Consider the following 20,519-nt stretch of genomic DNA (forward strand, 5'->3'; position numbering starts at 1 on the left):
CGGCTCTCCGCTGCCGTGGCTGGTGCTGCGCAGCAAAGGTGCAGCACGTCTCCAGCTGCAGTGGAGGCAGGGAGAGAGCTTTTCTCCGTTCTGTCTGTGAAACCGATGGCAACTCTTGTTTCACATCCAGTCCTGTGCTTGCTGCCGGATGTGCACTAAGATCCGTTATCAAGAGAAAGGTGAGCAGCACTTTATCTTGCTTTTATGAAAAGTGTTAGCTTTTGAGGGCATGGGAGTATTCAGGGACAGGGCTGAGGAAGTAGCGTGCTGGTAGAGATGGTCTTAACCTTATTTCAGGCTGCAGTGGCAGAAGGAGGTGTTCTAGCCTCAGATGTGAGATATGAAATGGAAGTGGTTGTTCCAAGCTGCTGGGTGAAAATTAGCTATTTGTCTAGAAGCCTTTTCTTTTTTTGCCACTGCCTGGTGACTGCGAAGCAGGCTGTGAGCTCTGGAGATGGGACAGAAGGAGGTGGACAGGGACCTTGCCTTACTTGGAAACCTGACATCTGAAGTGCTTTCCTGCCTTCTTCCTGGAGCATGGCCATGACAGGTACTGTCACAACCAGGCTGATGAACTGGGTTGTGGTGACAGTGAATTTGTGTGTTTGTGACAAGTGTAGGATCATCCCTTTCACAGAAAGGCTTTGCAGGTGCCTCAGGTTCCACCACTGCTGCCTGCCTCTCGCCGCTGAACCAGTGTCGTTACCTGAGGTTAAACCTGCGCTTGAAGATTCCGCAGTGCTGGGGGAAGGATGGAGAGGGCACAGTGATGCCTGTTACAGACGTGCTTGTGCAGCTTCCGTTCCACATCTGTAGGCACTGCGCAGCTTTCGTGAGTCAGTCACCCTTCGTCTGGATCCCCACAGTGCTGCAAGCCTGGCAGTCGCTTGGGACACGTCTGGATCTGTCCTTGTTCGGCCTCCCTTTCTGTATTGCATGCCAGGGCAATAAAAGGGTGGCTGAGCTGTCAGAGTTTCTTCCCTACAGCTGAAGCAAAAATGGTTAAAAAGGATCTCTGTCTGGTGGCAGAGGTTTCCGTACAGAATGGGGCTGTCCACCCTGAAGAACACCTTTAGGCTCTGTCTCTGCAGTCTCTGCTCAACAGCTGTTTGAGCAGTAGCTGTCCTTGGGCTTCTCCGTTTCCCAGGGCACAAACATGACTCGGTGATTTGGGACACAGACAATTCTTTGGATACCTCTTTGCAGAGGGAGCCTGTTTTGCAAGGAGTCACCAGGCATGAAAGCAAACCTCAGGTTTTGCAGTAGACAAGCGTTAGGGACTTGACCTTTCCCAGTGTGTCAGTCAGATCTGTCTGGATTGTTCTGCTCTGAAGTTTCTTGGGGTCGATGTTGGCTGTACAGCTGAGAATTGGGCTTCATCCTCTGGGCGTGAGTGGGTAAATAGCAGTATCAGGTCTTGACTGTAGAAGCAAAACCTTTGCAGGCTCTGTCCCAAGATGAGCATGCTTGTGACAATGAAATCAGTGCAAGAACTGGGCGGGATGGAACTGGTTGGAAAAGAAGCAGGTTCTGCTCTTACGTCAACCTCAGTAAATGTGTGGAGGGGAGAGCAGGAGAAGGGGAAGGCATGGGACTAGTAAACAGGTCTTTGCTGGCCAAGTGCAGTGCACTTTTGGAAGGCAGCTGGTTCCTTTGCAGCTCTGCTTTCTAGCAGCAGCATGGATTTAATTAGTATCCGGTGTCTAACCGGAGCTTGCTGCATTGTGGATGTATTATCTGGTTTAAATAGAAAACCCACTGGCAGAGCCGCAAAACCCAGCACATGTGAGGGGCTTGATGGCTGAGACCACTTGTTCAAGTAAGTGACTCTGTGTATGAAATGCCATATTGAATCCAGCTCCCGTGGTGCCGAGCGGGGGCTTGAAAGGCATCGTCAGCGTCTTGGCTGGGGTGCCTGTGTGCGTCCCGTAGAAACCGCTGGAGCATATGGGCTGTGGGAAGGGATGAAGAGCTGGGAGTTGGACTCTGACTACTGTCCTTTTAAGGTCTCCCAGCCAGAGACTCGGCTTTGTCTGTAATGAACTTCCTTTCTTCCAGTACTACTAACTCTACGTTAGTAAAACTGAAACCACTTCAACATCCTAATTGGCTTTTTTTGTGCGGAATTGTTAAGATGTGATAGGTTCTGCAGAATTACAGCCTTGGGTAATTGACTTCATGCAGGGGCAGAAGGTGAGCCTGTGTCTTTTCTGTTGTTTTTCAGAACCGGGTTTACTGCTCTGGTTACCCATCTGCTACCTACAGTGTCCCTCATACAGCAATAGCGAAGGACGTTGCAGTTTCTCAGACAGAAATTGCTCCATCTGTGAGCAGGAACACCGAAGCGACACTAGTACAAGCAGCGGGGCAGCAGGCTGGAGCTGTAGTTGGGTCATTTGCCAATCTTGCTGTCTTCCAGCAGTGTGTTAGAACCTCTCCTGGCCCAGCAGCCATGAGGACAGCTGTTGCTGGTCTTGGAGAAACGATACTGGAGTAGAGAGCAAGTAGAAGATGCTGGTAAGATCCCAGAGGTCCAACGGCAGGATGGGAAGGTGGGCCAGCCCCAGCTGGGACCTCCGTTGGTCTCGGCATCTCTTGCTACCTGATTCATTCCTGCAGCCAGGGGTTTTGCATTCCCAACACCTCATGGTGGTTTGGCATTGCTGCTGTTTCCATGCGGTGTGGATCCGATGTGGGGACCGTGGGAATGGCTCATGAGATGGACGTGGCTCGAGAGCCAGGAGGTGGCTGCCCTGGGGCTTAATTGAGCCCAATCGCATGTCACACAAGGGGCAGGTCAAGGCATGTAGTGCAGACCTCTTTTGTGGGGTCTGTACAGTCAACCAAAAAGCTGCTTCCCTTCCAGTCTCTCTCATAAATTTCAGTGTGTTTTATGGTAGACTTTATGAGCTCTGTAGTTGGAAGTTTAAATTTGTGGCTGACGAACCCAAACAGGTGAATAGACTCTCTTAAGCATTTCGTTCTCAGATGGATTTGTCTGACTCGTGCTGTTTGATCTTTTCCAGTCTAGTTTTCAGACCTGATCTTATTTTAGCATGCGTGTATTTACTATTATTATTTTTCCTAGAGAAGTATTTTTAGCTTTTTGCTTGGTTCCTGTGCTGCTGCTGAAATTTCCATCATGGTATTTCCGGCTCCTTGGTAAAACATAGTTAATATTTTCCATCCAGGTGTAACTGCTTTGGACGGGGATCCAACGAAAAGAGTGAAATTCTGCATCCGCTGGTTGCAGATTGCATAGCAGCTCACAGCAGTGGAGAGATGCAGTGTGAAGTTTTCTTTGTGGCTGTGTGACTAAGAGACTTAGGAGTTTCCCTAGCAGAGCTCTTGGCCTCAACTTATACCAGGGGAGTTTTAGAGTGGATATGAGAAAAAAACTTTTCCCCCAAAGGGTTGTCAAGCATTGGACCAGGCTGCCCAGGGCAGGGGTGGAGTCGCCATCCCTGGAGGGATTTGAAAACCGGGCAGACGTGGTGCTCTGGGACACGGGGTAGTGGAGGGTTTGGCACTGTTAAGTTGATGGTTGGACTCGATGATCTTAAAGGCCCCTTCCAGCCTACACAATTCTACGATTCTTTGACTCTGTAAGCTTGTTTGTGTTAAAAAACATTGAGGATCTGGGTGGTTCTGAATTTGGACTGTCGAAACCACATTGATTTCCATTTCTGCTTATGCAACCGGGGCAAACACGCATCAAAACGGCCCCACTCCTGTTGGTTAAAGTGGGGCCTGTTTCCTCATTGGGTATTTCTGGGTGCAAAATAATAACTGCTGGCAGAGAGCTGACTCTTCAGTAAAGCTGATGCCGTACACCCGCATCCTTGCCTGCCTGCCCGCTCACTGCCAGGCAGGGAGTTCTCCTCCTCCTCCTCACTGAGCTGTGGTGTGAGTGGTCAAGACTTCAGGGTGAAGTCGTCCAGCTGCTAGTCCAGGGTTGTTCTCTGATAAGTGGCTTGTACGGCTCTTCTGTGCTCTTCTCAAAAAGGAGGCAACTGTTTTAAAATCACAACAGCGTAGGGAATGTACACCTTCACGTGAGCTCCTGCCAGCTCTTCAGAGCGTTGCCTTCTGGGCTCCATCGGAAACTGAACACACCGCTACTAGTGGTTTTCCCTCTTTTTTACTACTTATTTAATATCATTATGTTTAGAGAACAGATTTCAGTTTTGTTCCTCCTCTCTTTTGGGGCTGTTGGGATGCTGGACTTGGATCAGCGGGATGCTGTGCACGCCCCAGCTTGGTGAGCACATATGGCTCCTTGGGCAGCAAGAGTCTGGGATGGATGGCCCATCCAGCACCAACTGCACCGTTAGCGGTGCTGGAGTTTTGAGGGACAGCTGAGATGTTGCTTTTAAAGCATCAGATGGTTTTGAATATGTCAGCTGGTATCCTCCAAAGATCTCAATGAAAATGAAATTACTGGGTTTGTGTTGTAAGAACTCGCTGTAGCCGGGCATCGGTGAGGCCTCTGACCTGTGGAGCAGGACACCTCTTGGGTAGAAGCAGTTCTCTGCTGCAATGTTGAAACTCTGCTCTTCTCATCATTATGGAGGGAGTGATGTGGCACAAACCTTCTCTCTTTAAAAAAAAAAAAAAAAAAAAAAAGAGAGAGAGAGGGGGGGAAAAAAAGTAATAAATAGAAGATTCATAGGAATCCATTAAAAAGCTATATTTGTGTTTGGAAGCTGGGAGAAAATAACTTAGAAGTAATTTGGAGCTTGATTTGTCTTAGGTTAAGAGCTGACCAGAGTGCACAGCATCTCAAAATTCTCCTGGGGAAGGGAATAGCCAGGAACAACAGAACACTTCGAATTTAGAGAAAAGCTTAATAGATGTGAGTGCTGGAAGAGGAAGCCAGGAAGAAAAATCCGTCATCTTCACAGCACAGCTCAACTCTGGGGAAAAACCCAAATGCTTTATTATTATTGTTATTATTTTTAGGATTATATTTTTTTAATCCTGGTGTTTTTCTGGCTTGGATATTTTTTTGGACGTGGCCAAGAGCCACGATTGGATACTGGGGTGAAACGCTGAGGTGCTCGGGCTGGCTGCTGGTCTGCGCTGGCAGCAGGAAATGCTTTAATCTCAGAGGCTCAACGCATTCCTGCTTCGTTTGCTAAAAGTCTTTTTTTCGTTTGTTTGTTCTGTGTTAACTATAGCTGGAGGTGATGGTGTGTCTGATTATTTCCTCTATTAGTGGTTGGGGTTTTTTTGTTTTTTTTTTTTTTTTTTAATTATGGTGCTAAGACAAGGGGCAGCCATGTCGGACCCCTCGAGGAAGAGAGCCCGGCCATGGGGCGCAGCGAGTGGAAGCAGCAGGAGGACTCTGGCGAGGCTGACGCTGCCGGGAGCGCGTGGTGCCCGCTGCCCCAGGGGCTGATGCTGCCGGGAGCACCCAGTGCTGGGGGCTGCGCTGTGCCGGGGCGTGCGGGTGCAGTCCTCCCTCCTCACCAACACAGCGTGTTCCCAGTGAAGAGCTTGGAAGCCAGGAAGGGAGGGGAGGTTTGGAACAAGGATGCTCGGATCATGTTGGATTAAAAGCTTTGCTGCCACAGTTTAGGGTTTTTTGTGGTGTTTTTGTTTTTTTCCCCTTGAACACTAGTAGAAATTCTGGTAGAAACATTAGCCTTGGCTTTTTTTTTTTCTTTTCAAGAAACAACCTGGATGGGGGAAAAAAACATGTTTTGGACAAACTGCCCCTTGCAAATTTCTAATTGTAAACGTTGCGGGGCCAAAAGTGAAACCGTGCTGTGGTGTCTCTGTTTGCTGGAGGGGGAAATCAGCCACAATCATCGCTGTGTCGAAGGGGAAACTGCGCTTCAAACGCTCCTGGTGCAGTGCCCATGGTGATAGGACTGTGTCTGCTATGTAATCGATGACTCAGGCTGATAGCACTGTACAGACCTGAACCTGTGTCCGTGTTTGTGTGATGAGGGATGCAATGGCTTGTAAGGAAGCAGTTGAGGAGATGGGCTGCAGGGCTTCGGACGAGGGCTGCTCTTGGGGACCAGCAGGCTGGCGGGCTTGATGTGAGGATCCAAAAAGTAGATTTGTGACCGTTGGGTGTTCCCCCCCGGTGGGCTGATGACCTGGCACGTGGGCAATGGGAGTGCAGGTATGGCGGGATTTCACGGGATGGTGTTGCTGTTCGGTGGGAGAATTTCTTCAGCCAGTTACTGCCTTTTCCCTGAAGGATGCCTTGGAGGAGGCAAGGGGGACGGTTGCTGAGCTCTTAGCACTGTTCAAAAGCTGAGAAAGAGCCAAGCATCTCCCTGGGGACCTCAGATGGACAAGGCAGATGTGGGGGAGCTGTTATCCCAGTGTAACGGCTGGGATGTGAAGGGCCAGGAGGTCAGTACGTGCCCAAATCAGCAGGCAGGCGGTGGCAGAGCCGAGAGCTCTCAAATCCCAGCCCTGAACCTGAGCTGCGAGGCTCCCCCACCTCTCCAAACGTGCTTCATGTTACGCCTGGGTTCCCCGGTGGCTTCTGCATCAGCAGTTAAGTAACAAACTATTTAACAAGAGCTTCCTGTTGTGCTGACACCAACATGAACGCACAAAGGAGGAAACGGAGTAAACAGAGCTGTGCTGGCTCCTGCCTCACTGTAAGCTGGGAAAAGCGTTGGATGTTGTGAGGAGGCCTGGATGCCATCTCCGCTTAACCCGACCCTGCTGGGGTCAGGGAATGATGTTCTCGTGGCTGCGAGTAGCAGAAACTGTACAGGCATCGTGCCTTGCTGGGAAAGTGGCTGCTTTCAGGACTTCCTGATTTTTAAGGGATTTCCCAGGATGGCTAAAGGTCCCTTCACCCCTGCTCTGCTGCTCCTACTCCTCCACAGGGGCTGTCCCCTGTGAATCAACGCCGGTCCTCTGTCCTGACGGGGTTGGCACAACTCTCTGGGCCATGGCAAGTGAGATGCTTGTATCCAGAACTCTCTTTGCTGCCGGGTGCCTTGAAATCCTCAGTTGAAACACTCAGTCTCCTCTTTTCCTGAGGGACTGGGAGGAAATTGGGCCAGAACAAGCCAATCTGCCTTTGCCATAAGGAATATTCTGCTGCACCGATAGGTTTGCTTGGGTCTCCCGTAACTGGAGCTGTAGGTGGTAGAGGCACAAGGTGGAGCGAGCTCCAAGCGCTGCACAGCCTCATTGCCTCTCCAGCCCATGGAAATTGCCCTGGGTGGGGGGCAGGGTGGGTTTTTCTCCAAACAGCAAGGTTTCCCACTTCCTCCTGGGGAAGCAGCTGCGGACAGCCCACCCCGCGGACCCGAGCTTCTTCAGCATGTCTGCTGCTGTGGGAAGGAGCTGATGGTGAGCTGCCATGTCTGGCTTGGAGAAGAGACACGTGCCTAGGAGCAGAGGAAGCTCAGGAGATCCCTCTGGAGCCCGTTGCATTGCCTGAGCCCGACAGCACAAGGCAGGGAGAGGAACTTACGCTTCCAGTGTACGATTTTCCTGTTGCCCAAGCAAAAGGCTGCTGTAAACAGCCCATGTCCAAGTCTTGGAAGGACTCTTCATTTAAAAGAAAAAAACCCACCACAAACCCCCCCCCCCAGTTCTCTTGTTTCCTCAAAAATCCACCCAGTGTGGATTTTTCTCATAAATGTTAAGGCTTGGGTTGCAGGGAGCTCAGCAGCACGCTCTGGAGCACGATGCCACCTCTCCAAGGTAGAAGCAGGAGCAGGGCTTATCATGGGGTCTGATGCGGCCGTCTCAAGCCAGGCTTTCTCCTGCAGCCCTGGTGTCGGTGTGTGCAGAGAGAAAAGGGAAGGGAAGTGGTGGGGAGCGGGTTCCTGGTACTGCTGCGGGTCTGGGAGTGAGTCACCGCCCAGCTTTACAGTGCTCTGTCAGTTGTGGAAGAGAGGAATTTCGAGCTGGTGAAGTTAAATTGGTGCCGAAGGTGGTGAATGCTCCCACCTCAGTTTAAAGGTCGCCTAGTTCCAGTTTGCTTGTATTTGTTCTTAAACGTCGATTAAATAACAGTGGGTCAAGCTGGGTCTTTACACATGTCTATGTGCTTGCTGTCGCTGCAGTACAGGTTGTCTGGTTGTGCTGATCATGTTGGCTGTCCCGCAAGAGGTGCTAGTCTTGGGCTTGGACAAATACGGTTTGGACACGGAATTTCCAGAATAAGAGAAGTAGTTGTATTATTTTTACATGCAGGAAAATCCACTGAATTTCCCATTTTGTGGTAGCTGTATGGACAGGCTTTTCCTCGAAGCTTTCAGCTGTTGAAAGAGCAGAAGTGAGGAGCTTCAGCCCAGAGGGAAGATCTCAGCCAGCTTTGTGGAACACAGGACACCGCAGACACAGCGGGACAGGTTTCTGCTGCACTGGGATGCTCCAGAAGGTTTTTCGTTTCCTCTCTGTCCAGAGCGAAGTTGGTGGGAGAAGGTGACTTCGTGGCCAGTTCCCATCCTTTGGAGCAGCTGGAACATCCTTTGTCCGCAAGCTGCGGTCCTCTTCCTCCAGCCTGTGTTGGCCTCTGCTCCACATGGGAATGGTGACCCCATGGAGGATGCAAGTGTGGGCCCAAACCTCTATCTCAGGAGGACCCTTTGTATCTTTTGTACCACTACAGTTCATAGCATAAGGTTGGAATGAATTCTGGGGGTGTTTTACCTACCCCCCCTGCTTCAGCATCTGCAGCTGCTCACCCCCCAGATGAGTTGTTCCCCTCCTGACTCTGCTCAATCTGGAAGGCCCCTTGCCAGAGCCATGTCTGAGTACCAAGAGTTGTCCTGCTTGTCTGGGATCTCTGGGGGCCTCATGTGGGGTGTGGGGCAGATGGAGAGGGCCCCGGCAGCGCTGTGCTGGTGCCTGGAGGCTGGTCTCCATGTGCTCGCACATCTGCGGGCTGCTCAAATGCTGGAGCCTTCCAGCCTTTCTGCTGCGTTAGCTCTTGGGGTGCCTGCATAGGGGTGCCCTGATCCTCCTGCCCGCCCGCAGGAGGAGGGAGCTGCCCCGCGTCCCTCCGGTGCCTCCACTCCCACCTCTGCCTTGACTGTACCCATTACAGGGGTCTCCTGGGGAAGCCTGAGGAGGCTTTCTGTGACCCCTTGTTTTGGGAAGCCTCTGTGTCATGGCACAGCTTTTCCCCGTTTTGTCATGAGCAGGGTTGGCTGCCGGCACTGAAGACTGGAATACATTTTGAACTACAAACCTTTGTAGACATCATCTGGGACTGTCTGCAGCTTGCTTTAAAGATGTCGGATCTTGCTTTGTTTTAAGACTTTTGATCTCCTAAGACTTCATCTGCCTCTTAAACTTTTAAAATTTATTGGGTTTTGGTTTCAGCTGTGTAAGGCCACCAGTTGCTTTTTGGTCTGGATTTTTGTATTGGGAGCCAGCTGATGGGTCGTCCTTTGGGACATCAGGGTATTTGTGATTATTTTTAGCTTTTAATTGGCCGTGATCTGTACTTGGAGCTGCGTAGTGTCAAGAGCTTTTCTTTTTTGTGCTCTCAGGAAGCTTTCCTTTCTCTTTCATCTGGATGCAGCTGCGTTTCTCTTTTGCTCGCAAAGTGTAGAGTACACGGGGAAACCAGCTTCAAGTAACTATCCCGAAGGCGGGAGGAGATCAGGGCTCGGTGCGGTCAGGCCACTGTGGCAGGTAGCAGCGTTGCAGCCACCCGGGGGTGCCACCTGGTCCAGGACACCTGGACTCCGTTCCGAGAAGCACCACGGACCCGCTCCCTGACCTTCACCAGTCACTTCCCTGCTCCGGGTCGCTATTTTTTTCCTCTTCTTCCCTTCTTTTGTCTTGCCCCGTTTAATTGTAACCTCTTTCGGGCAGGAACACTGTGTATAAAGGGCCCAGAACAATGTGCCCCAGATGGTATTGTACAAGTGCTTTCTTGGCAGCCACGAGGTTTCGCTATACAGGAAAGAAATTTTTTTAAAATACAACTTTTCAGCATTTTATACTTGCAAATGTGGCCAGGAACTTCCTGAGCCTTGATATATGAGTTCAAATCACAGGTCTTAGAGACAAGGGCTAGCCCTAGAATTGCAGCTTTTTATTCTTTTTTTCTTTTTAAGGAAACAACAAGCAATTCCCCACCCCCAATCCTTTTTTCTCACCTTCATGGCTGCAGGGAAAAGTTTGTAAATGTGACTGGAGCAGGCCTGGCGTGCTCAAAACCAGATGGCAAATAAAAAGAACCCAATATTTCAACAAAACCCAACACAAACCCCTTCTTTGGGTTTCAGATTGTCGCTTGAGTGTGTTTTTTGCCCCCTTTATGGTACTTTCAGTGTTTGTGCGGTTCTGTTTTGGGGAGATGCTGAAGTCACTTGCACTTGTCTGCAGTTTATTTCACTTTCAGGTTCCCTGGCTTGGAGCACTTGCATTGCAAACGCTGCAGGCCAGTGCTTATTTGTTTTAAGACCACAGCTTGTTTTGGAATTTATTCTACTGAACTTCAGGCCGATCTTTTTTTTTTTTTTTTTTTTTTATTCCACCTCCCCCCTCCTTTTCCCCCCAAAGAGAGAAAGAAGTTTTCTTAGTCTCATCTTGCATCAGATTTGATACCAGGCCAACAAATCCAGCCTAGAAGGTGCTTTTATGAGGCGGCTTGCATCGATGTGATGACCTGGCTGATGAGGATTCCTGTTCATAATGCAACAATGTGCCACCAGTTTTATCGGGGGCATCTTGCCTGCGGTGCTGCTGCCCTGGGTGGAGGGACGGGGCAGGTCTGGGTCCCTGTTGCCCATCCAGAGGCTGCTGTGTTTTAACAAACACAGGTTTTGTAGGGCTGTTTGCTCCAGAGCAGTGGGAGTCCTGGGATTTTACCAAAGGTTTCTGTTTCTAATTAGGTTGTTCTCAATTTTAAAGGCCAGAGATCTCTTTATGGCACAGAGTGGAAAACCTGACCAGTCACTGACACCGCAGAGAGAGGTGGGTTCTGCTTTTGTACCGAGGTGGAGCGAGCTGTTGCCTCTCCTTGGCGCTCTTTGGATGCGAAAATAGATTCTTCAGCTCCCCATGGCTCATCCATGGGGGAGGCTGGTGGGCAGAGTTTGGAGGAGCATCACTTGCTCTGGCGTGAGTCACACGGACACGGTTCAGCGACTTCTCTGACTGCCTGGCTTTGGGAAAGGGGGAATTGCGGCACGGCAGCTGGCTGTCACGCAGCCCCAGCTCAGTGGTCGGTGCCGTGGCCTTGTCGGTCGTTGCTCTGTCCCAGCTGCTCGAAATCGGGCTTTGGAGCCAGGCTCTTTCAGGGCTCCCAAGAGCCTTGGGCTGCTCCCAAGACAGAGTCACGCTACGCTGCTGCCTGTTTGGGCTGGGGGAAGACAGTCTCCCAGTGCTTGTAGGAAACCGTATTTATTTTTTCCTTTCTGTTAGGGCTCTGTCTTGCTCCATTGTCTGAAATTCCTTTGCAGAGACTGACCCATAACTCTTCCAAAAAAAAATAATCCCAAGCGTGGGGCTGGAGCTCCCTCTGCTCTGGCTGTTGGCCGCCTGACTCTGTGCAAACAGTCTGGGCCTGAAATCCCTTGGGACTGAACATAAAGGTCTGATTCAAAATGAAAATGGGGTATGAAGCATCATTGCCTGCACATTGCCACCTGCCTCCCCTTCCCCGCTGTGTGACTGGAACCATGTCTGGGGAAGGTGGGTCCCGAAAAGCCCTGGAAGGGCTGTGCTGCGCTGTCTGCTGCAGGAGCTGGGAGGTCACAGGGGAAATGGCTCCCTGGTGCCCTTGTGCGAGGCCAGCAGAGGTGGGAGAAGCGTGAGACGGGCAGGAGGGCACCGCCATGTGCCGAACCCGGAGCGGAAATTATTGGGAGAGCAAAGAATGAGCAGGATATCACGTGTCGGCTGTGTGTGCTCGGGGCTGGGGGAGAACAAAGCGCAGGGAAGCCCTGCTCCGCTGCCGCTCCCACCTCGCTTCCTGCTGGCACGGGACGGAAACCGCTGGCTGCCGGAGGGAAGGGAGCGTCAGGGCAGGAGCTGGCTCGTGGCTGCCTGCCTTTGGGAAAGCTGGAAGGCTCTGTGTGCCTCAGTTTCCCTCATCCGAGGTGTGCTGGGTGCAGCAGGATGGTCCCCAGGTGTTGGCCTGCTGCGGGTGGCCTTGGAGGGCCAGGCTGTGCTGGGGCTGCTGTGCTCTGGGGATGCTTCGGAGGTGCTGGCCTGGAGGTCGGAGCCTGCGGGGGAAGGAGCGGGCTCCCATTCCACGTGAAAGCCTTGTTCCCCAGTACTGGAACAAGCAGGTCCCACAGGTGGGTGTTGTGCACCCACAACAACGTCAAGGTGCTGGCCCTGCACCCTTAGTGCCTGCTGCTCTGGTCCCTCCTGGAGAGCAGCAGCATTTTGCTGGGATGCTGGGGACAGTGTGGTGGACCCTGGCCAGGATTCGGTGTCAGACGAGGACTGGGAGCGGGGCAGCCCCAGGGAGCAGCTCCCCTGCTCACGGACCCTTACACAGTGGTCCTTCTCCCATGCTGAGCTCCGCCTTGGGTGTCTCTTTCCTTCTGTTGCTCTTAGACCCTCCCCCATTTCCCCCCATGCACCCTTTAGTACAAGAAGCCTTTTTTTGTTATTAATAGCTATTGAGCGCCAATAAAAAGTTTTACAGGGTTTGGCTAAGTGTCAGGACTTGCAGTGTGCTCATTTCCTGGAGTCTGAGTGCTGGAGGGGTGTGGGTTTGGTTGTTTAACCCACAGGTAATGAGGCCACGGCAGTGCGGGCTCTTGGTGGGCATCACAGGAGCCCAGAGGGGAGCGGAGGAAGGTGGTGAGAGGTGGAGCAGGGCTGAGGGGGCAGCCAGGGAGGAGTGGGGGCTGCCTCCCAGCTCGGCTCGCTCAAAACGCAGCAAGGGCTGAGCTGGGAGCAAAACCAGAGCTGATGAATGCTGGGGGGAAAGCAGGATGTGCGTGCGTGTGTCGGTCAGTCTGTCTGTCTGTCTCTCACGTGGCCTCCCAGCGTGGACCCGGCTCCTGCTTGACCCTCTGTGCTTTCTAGCCCGTGTTTAGCTTCCCGGCTGTCCTGCTCCTGGCACGCTCCATCCGCCTCCCTCATGGGTCTCCCTGTGAGGAGAAGCCAAGGATGACCTCCCCTCGGGCAGCTCCGGTGGGAGTCCTGGATGGAGGGAGAGCGTGGCTCCCTCTTGGGAACCTGGTTCCCTGAGCGTGGAGCTGGTCGATGATACTCGTCATCCCACCCCTCCAGAAGGGAGCAAGGGGCCCATTTGGCCTCGATGGTGGGCTGTACCCATGTGAACGCTGCACGGGGGGGAGCTTGCGCGGAGCTGATGTCATAGATTCTTTGAATAGTTTGGGTTGGAAGGGACTTGCAAAGGTCATCTAGTGCAGCCCCCCTGCAATGGGCTCCCAGGTTCAAGGGGCTGAGCTGGAGCCCTGGCTGTTTGCGGGGCTGAGTCCCTGGGGCTTCCCACCAGTCTCACTGGGAAGTGCTGAGAGCTGCGCACGTGAGGTAGGCGAGGTGCTGCAGGACCGCCGAGCAAATGAGCATCCACAGCCATCAGTTACTGTCCGTGAGTGTCACAGCAGCTTTTGCCCAGGCGGTGGCTAGCAGCCCTGTTGCCCACCATGCCTCACTCCGAGCTTTGCAATTAAAATCAAGGTTCGTTAGTGAGAGCGGAGGAAGCGGCGGCAATCGGGAGCTCGCCTCCACGATTGTTACTCAGTCCTGCCTTCCCATTCTGGTGTGTGTTTTACCCCAGCCCAGCAGGCCTGGGAGGGCTGTCGTGGGAGCTCTGAGCGTGGTCATTCCCCACATGCCCCTTAGAAACCCTGTCCTCTCCCGCATGTCCTGGCGCAGGATCGCTGGGCACAAAAGTCCCGTCCCAGACGCAATGGAGGCTGGTGCTGGGGGAAGTGCTCTGACTCAGCTGGCCACAGCCTCTGGACCCGCAGGGACCGTCCCAGCAAGCAGCCGCATGGGGAGAATATCCTCTTCATAGGAAACTGCATGCCTGGCGTGGTTTGCCCCGTAACACGGTGCTTTACGTGTGTCCTCTGCTCCTGGGGACTCTGGGGTCTGGCCAGCAGCAGCCTGGCCTCCAGCGCCTTGACAGGTGCGTCCGAAGGGCTCCCTGCTGCCAGCAGCCCTTCCCCGTGGGGACATTGTTCTCCTCAGCTGACTCTCTGCTGGCTCCAACATGGAGACACTCATCAAGCAGTTCGCCTGCTGCTGTGGCCAGATTTTTATTTATTTATTTATGCCAGCATCTTAGACATGGGGCACCCTGCAACAGTCCTGGTACCCCAGCTTCTCCCACCCCTCAGTTGCGGCACCCTTCATTGTAGTGGGAGTTATTTGTAATGCAGGGAAGGTGTTGGAGGGGTTCTGCAGAGCCCAGAACCTGCAACCCCCTGTTGTCTTCTGCCTCCTTGTTTCCTGGTGCTAATTTTCTCCTTCTCCTTTCCACAGCTGGGAGACCGAGGAGCCACACTGGGAGAACCCTCTCCGCAGGATGTTTTCTCCACCAAAGAACTCCCTGTAACAGGCGACGATGACAATCCCGGCGGGACCTTGGAAAGCACTAACATTTCAGTAGCCCAGCACCCGTGGGCGGCCGCTTATCCCTCCTTCTCCACACCCTGCCCTCCCACTGCTCACCGTGATGGTGTATTAACCAAGAACAACCCTGCTTCTTTTCTCCTCACCCCTCAATTTTCGGCAGCTCTGGGATTTGTATGGCAGCAGCGTAACCGTGGAGAGGCCGGGGTATCACAAACTTATGGATTTTGATAAGAGAGGAGGGAAAGGGGACCTGGAGGAAGGTAAAAGGATGTCCAAGACAGGTGGAGGAAGGAGCAGTCATGGAAGCCGAAGTGCTGGAACCAACTCGGGAGTCTTAATGGTGGGTCCCAACTTCCGGGTCGGCAAGAAGATTGGATGCGGCAATTTTGGGGAGCTTCGTCTAGGTGAGAAGGGCCTTCTTCTGTCCTCGCTATAACTCCCTGTGCAGGGATTGCCCCGGCATCTGCCTCCTGCAGCAGGAGGAGCGGGCACGTGCCTGTGACTGTCGGCACCAAGGGTGTTGACTGGCCATATGGTGTTTCCTTTTCGCAGTTTCCTTTTTTCCTCAGCCCCTTCACGCTGTGCTTGATCTTTCAAAGCCCATCGCAGCCTGAAGGACTGATTGCAGAGGTGTTTTGCATCTCCTCCCCATACCTATTGCTCTGCGGGTTTGTCAGGGAGAGCGTTACAGTTCAGTCCTGTCTGTTGGAAGTGGCAGTGGCCCACACAGGCCTGGGTGTCCCCCCCCAGTCCAGGAGCGCTTAGTGAGTAGTGTTTCATGAGACGCCACCGTGCGCTCGCCAGATCTTGCCCTACTTGTGCAAGGGGTGCTGCCCTCCCACTGCTCCGCATGCCTCAGGACAGCGGATGGAGAGTGGGGGCTTGTGGGGTGTTGGCTCTGCCAGGGCGAGCATCTGGAGAAGAGAGTCAGTATTTAATCCTGGGTGAATTCTCTGGTTGTTGAAACTGTTTGTTTCAGAGACTCCTAAAAACTTACCTGGGGGAGAGAGAGAGGGCTAAATAAAACCCAAACACTTTCCACGGTCACTTTCCATTTTGAACCAAGTTTATCACGAAATGGTTCAAGCAGACTCTTGTTTAGAGGGTGGGTAGGCTGCTCCTCTCCCAAGGACTCTGTGTCCAGGAGGCTTTCAGCAAGCTGTTAACTCTTCGGTTGGCATCAGGCAGCTGTGAGAGGCCTGGCAGTGCCAGGCACTGCTGTGCCAGCAGTGCAGTCTGGATGTCTCCAGGAATGCGTGTTGGACGTGTTGATGGAGTCTCTGTCAGGCGGAGCCTTGGCCTTGGCTGCGAGTGCCTTGGGAAAGGGCTCGTGCGCTAGGAAGAGGGAAGAGAGCCTGTCCCCAGAGCAGGCTGGGAGCCTGTGACGGCTGTAGGCCTTATTGCTCCGTGATATTTTAAGCAGCGCCTTTTCAAACCAAGCTCTGAGCTAAACCTGCAGTAAATGTGGTCATCTCGGCAGGCTCTTTGTGTGCAAAAGGAGCAGGAGGTGGGAGGCTGTCGGGAGGTGCCGCTGGCAGCCCCAGCTCAGGCACCCGCGTGGAGGGTGGGGTGAGTTTACCCACCTCGCTGTGCCGCCTCTGTCTGTGGGGAGTTAATGTTAGCTCTTCCCAGCATGACAGACTGGCTGGTGCCAGGCTAAACCGTCCTGTTCCTGAACTCGCCAGTGGGATCGCCACTTAATTGCAGAGCTTGGGAAAAATGCTGTGTTTAAAATCCAGCCAAGTGGTTCCCGCGTTCAGCAGCGGAGGGTCTGTCTCTCCCGGTGTTGTGAAGAGCTCTGTTCCTTCCTCCAGACCCAGGTGTTGTGGAAGGAGAGGTATTTAGGGACTTTGCTGCGCCAAACGCTGCTTTCACTACCCAGGTGGATCTGGACAGCCCCTGGGGATGCTGCCAGTGCCTCCCTGCAGGGCTGTCTGGGAGCGGGTGGACGGAGGGCTCCAAGCTGTGCAGCGCCTACCTGTGTCCTTCCACTTCCTTTTCCCTGTTTGCCAGTGAACATCTTACAATGGGGACGTGTTTCTGGGGGAGATCTTCCAAAATCCTGCTCTAAGCAGGAGTCTGAAACAATCAGGGCCATGGCTGTCGCTTTGCCTGCTGTGCTCAGCGCTGAGGGATGGCATAATCCCCTGCCACGGCCTTCCCCTCACGTTTTGGGGACAGCATCAAGGTGGACACGAGTCTCGCGTGGATCCAAGGAGCACCTGTGAAACAGGCAGTCTGAGCTGCTCAGAGCAGAGCCTCTGCAGGGAACAGTCGGGCTCAGTTTGCTCGTGGTCGAAGGGACAAGCAGAGAGCTCTTGCTCTGGGCTCTGCAACGGTCGATTCTCGCTGCGAGAATTTGTCCTTGCCACCAGCAAGAGAAGCTTCTGGTCCCTTTGTGCAGTTTTGCCGCCCCGGCACACCCTGTAGTGCCCGGCTGTAACGTGCTAATGGCCTGAGCACAAGATCTCACAGCAGTGGAAGCCACAGCTATGTGGCTTTTCTCCTCAAATCGCATCTCTTCCTTAGGTGTGCCTCTGAGCTGCGTCAGGGCTCAGGAATGCTTTCAGGATTTCACTGAAAATAGGGATTCCTCCAGCTGCAGATAAATGGCAAAGGACCAGAGGGATTGTGCTGTGAAGTGGTGGCATGAGTAGGGATGTTTCCCGGTGCTTGCTGTGGACACTCAGTTTTCCCCTGGGAATGGATTTTTCAGTCCTCGGGGCAGGCTGGTTGCAGAGGCCAAAGTGTAGCTCAGTGTTTAAAAGCTCCCGAATCTTCTTTGGACTTTTTCCTTTAGTGAAAAAACCCAGGAGATCTTGCAAGAGCGTGCTGGGAGGTGACTCCTCCAGCTCCCAGCGCTGGGGGATGGAGGAAGATGAAGTTGTCTTCCTGGAACAGGTAACGCTTTGCCCAGTTTCACCACTGCGCCGAGACAGGTCCCGTTCTGTCCTTGCGGGTGCCTCAGCTCAGCTGCCCCAGGTGGGGACAGGTGTCTTCCCAGCTACGGAGGCATCCAAACTCAAAAGTGATTTGTTTAAAAATAAAACTGAAAAAAAAAAAAAAAAATTGGCGTAAGGCGTTTGTGGGAAGCCAGAAGGGGAATGACTTGGGCAGGAGTTCCTGGCTGCTAGAGCCATGCTTGGATCCAGCCCCTCCCCGTTCATGCTGGTCTTGGCATCCCAGGCCGTACACAAACGTAGTGCCAGTCCCCGTCCCAGTCAGGCAGCGCTGCTGGCCGGTTCCTCGCTGTATGAGCACAACTGGGCACCCCATCCTGCCGCTTCACCCTGGGCTGAGCAGGACGCTGTGCCCTGGCCAGCACATCTGACGTGCTCATTCTTCCCCCTGCCAGCTTGCAGCCGTGGGCAAGTGCCAGCCCAGCTCCTCCTGGGGCTTTCCAAAGGCATCCCAGGGCAGCACCCGCTGCCTACAGCCCCCCGGCTCCCCCCTGCCCTGGTTGAGCAGCCCCCCTACGCCTCTGCTGCCTGCAGCCAGCCCTGTTCCATGCCGGGGGTGAATGCTGCCCTCTGAAACACAAGGCAGGAGGGGTGGCTGGAGCGTGGCTGGTGGCTTGTGTGCCCTGGCATCAGGCTATGGCCACTGCCTCTGCCAGCTCCCTGCACCCCCAGGAGCGAGGCCAGCAAATACTGCTCGCAGGGAGGCTTTGTTGGAGCAGATGCCTCTTGGCAGTTGGTGGTGCTTTGGGGTGGGGTGGGATAGGGGAGAGGAGAGGAGGAAAACCGAGACATTCACCAGAAAGGTCAAAATTGAGTCCAGAGCAGCTGGGTGATATGCAAGCTCCCCTTCCCTGAGCTCTGCCTGATGCTGGGCTGCCTCGGAGCCGTACTTTGGAACCAGGAGCTGCTGTTTGTCTTGCCCGGGCAGGGGTTTCCCTGATGGCCTTCTCCTGAGCCTGGCCCGAGGCTGTGCCATGGAGCTGCCCCGGGGCAGCCTCAGGCTGGGAGTGGGATGTGGGGAGGGAGAGGGACCCGGCGAAGGTTTCTGCTTCTGTTCTTCCTACAATGAGCTTCTGTAAATGTGCTTTCTGCAACTTTCCCATGCTCACCCCTCTCCCCGAGCCTGGTGCATTCATTTCTAATGGCAGCTTGGAAACATGGCAGCTGTTTTCCTTCGAAGTTAAAGGCTGGAAATTAACTTGTTTTTAAAAAGTAAAACCAGTGTTTTGGAGGGAGGAAAATAAGGGGGGTGGGTCCTTGTGGGTGTATGAGTGACAGCAGGTCACTACTACAGCTGGGCTGGGGCCATGTCCCAGCTGAATGGTCACGTGCAAGCGCTGGGGACGTTCCCAAGCTCTCCTGAGCTGTGTCTCTCACCCCTGGCCTGCATCTTCCCGGCTACTCACAGATGGTAACTTGTCGGGGTCCACAAAAGGTACCTTCAGAAAACGCGGGCTGGGGTCAGCACGCTGCATGTGACACCCTTCTGTCTTCGGCTCCATGGAGACCTCCACACATGTGCACGTATGGCGAAGGGCTCAGCCATGCTGGCTGGTCGGAGCCACAGACCCACCCTGTGCCAGAGGCGGCTCTTGGGTGTTTTGGGAAGAGGCTGTGGGAGAAAAGAGCCCACGCTCTGACTGCTCCTCTTGTCTCCCTTGCTCATAGCTCGTGGTTGTTTTTCCTCTTGGTCTTTCAGAACCTCCTCTAGAGGAAGGTCAAACTCTAAAATAACTTTTTTAAAACCCAGTGCTCCAAGGAACTGTCATTGCTTGGGCTGATGCAGCTTGTCTCGCCGCGGCTGCAGTGCTTGCAGTGCTGGGCTGGTGCCTGGATGCCTTTGCACCGAGCTGACGCCTTCCCCCGCGCTCCTCAACTGCATCGCCTGGGGACCAGAGAAGCCAAACTGCCAGTCCTAGTGCCCAGGCACAACTCCCTTCTCCTGCTGCAGGCCGGGCCGTAGCATGCAGAGGCTCCCAGTGCCATCAGTGTGGTGCTGTGCCCCGTGCCGTGCCACAACCGAGTGGCAGTGCCAGGTGGAGGGGCCGGCACTGGATGGGGACCCAGTTGGGAGCCTGGCGCAGAGCCTGGCTCCTCCTCAGGCCGCCGTGATGTGCAGGAGCAGGTGCTGGATCCCCGTGCTGCCAGATCCGCCTCTGGGAGGGGGATGATTTGGGTGTTAGCACAGGGTTAAGAGAAAGCCATGTCCGACTTTTAAATGGGATACAGAGCCCGGATCTGGCCGCCTCCTCCAATGGGTGGCTTTGGCTTGGCTCTGATCGGACACGCCGTGTCTTGCAGGTGCTGGCAGCTGGATTCGGAGGCGCCGCCAGCACTGAGCTGGGCAAAGGCCTCTCTGCAAGCGCAAATATTTGCTTTCTGCTGCTCGTCTTGCCACTTTTCTCTTTTTTTCCTCTTTCAAAAGCACCTTTTCTTCTGTGAATCCTGCCTGCAGTGCTGCCTGCTTGGGTCCCCTGCTGGGGCAGTCTGTGGACTCCAACACGTTTCAGGTGTTAAGGTTATCATCGTTAGTGAGCGCTCGGCAGAGCGGGCAGCGTGGGGGTGACTGCAGGACCTGCTCCGGGAGCTGGAGCGAGGAGTTCCCTGCCATGGGCCAGGCCCTGCTGGGGGAAGGACCCTGCAGCCCTGCCTCCTTGCTCTTTTGCTTTTTCATCCCTGTTGCTTTTTTTTCCCTCATGATAGGCCGGTTGTGCTCTTCACACCTTTTTATTTATCGGGGAAGGGGAAGAGAATGGTGGTGGTTAGACAGCAGCAGTGGTCCGTGCTCTCTCTGCTCCCCCATCTTCTCCAGCAGCTTTGTCCAAGCCCTCCAAGTGTCACAGGAAGGAATGAACCATGGGGGTATCAAATGATTTGGACCCATTTGTTGGGCTAGGAGAGGGCTGCCAGCTCCCAGAGTGTTTTTCCTGATCGCATTCTGTACCGGCGAGCCACAGGGTCACTAGCGCGGTGGGAACAGGACAGATGCCACGTAACAGGGACAGGGGTGGACCTCTCCAAGCACAGCCCTGCTGGGGATGC

At 53.8% G+C, this 20,519-nt stretch overlaps 1 protein-coding gene across 3 annotated transcripts in view; it reads left to right on the forward strand.

The window, feature by feature from the left end:
- CSNK1G2 (casein kinase 1 gamma 2) overlaps nt 1-20,519 on the forward strand; it is a 46,453-nt gene that overhangs the window by 15,347 nt on the left and 10,587 nt on the right. For 2 of the 3 annotated variants that reach the window (XM_054181836.1, XM_054181838.1), the window contains exon 2: nt 14,425-14,921. In XM_054181836.1, coding sequence (XP_054037811.1) covers nt 14,735-14,921 — 187 coding nt within the window. In that variant the 5' untranslated portion in view covers nt 14,425-14,734. Of the gene's footprint in view, nt 1-2,224; nt 2,518-14,424; nt 14,922-20,519 lie in introns of those variants that run through there. The other variant, XM_054181837.1, reaches the window with a different exon arrangement.

This window comes from Rissa tridactyla, chromosome 22 (assembly GCF_028500815.1).
Source record: "Rissa tridactyla isolate bRisTri1 chromosome 22, bRisTri1.patW.cur.20221130, whole genome shotgun sequence".
NCBI classification, from domain to species: Eukaryota; Metazoa; Chordata; class Aves; order Charadriiformes; family Laridae; genus Rissa; species Rissa tridactyla.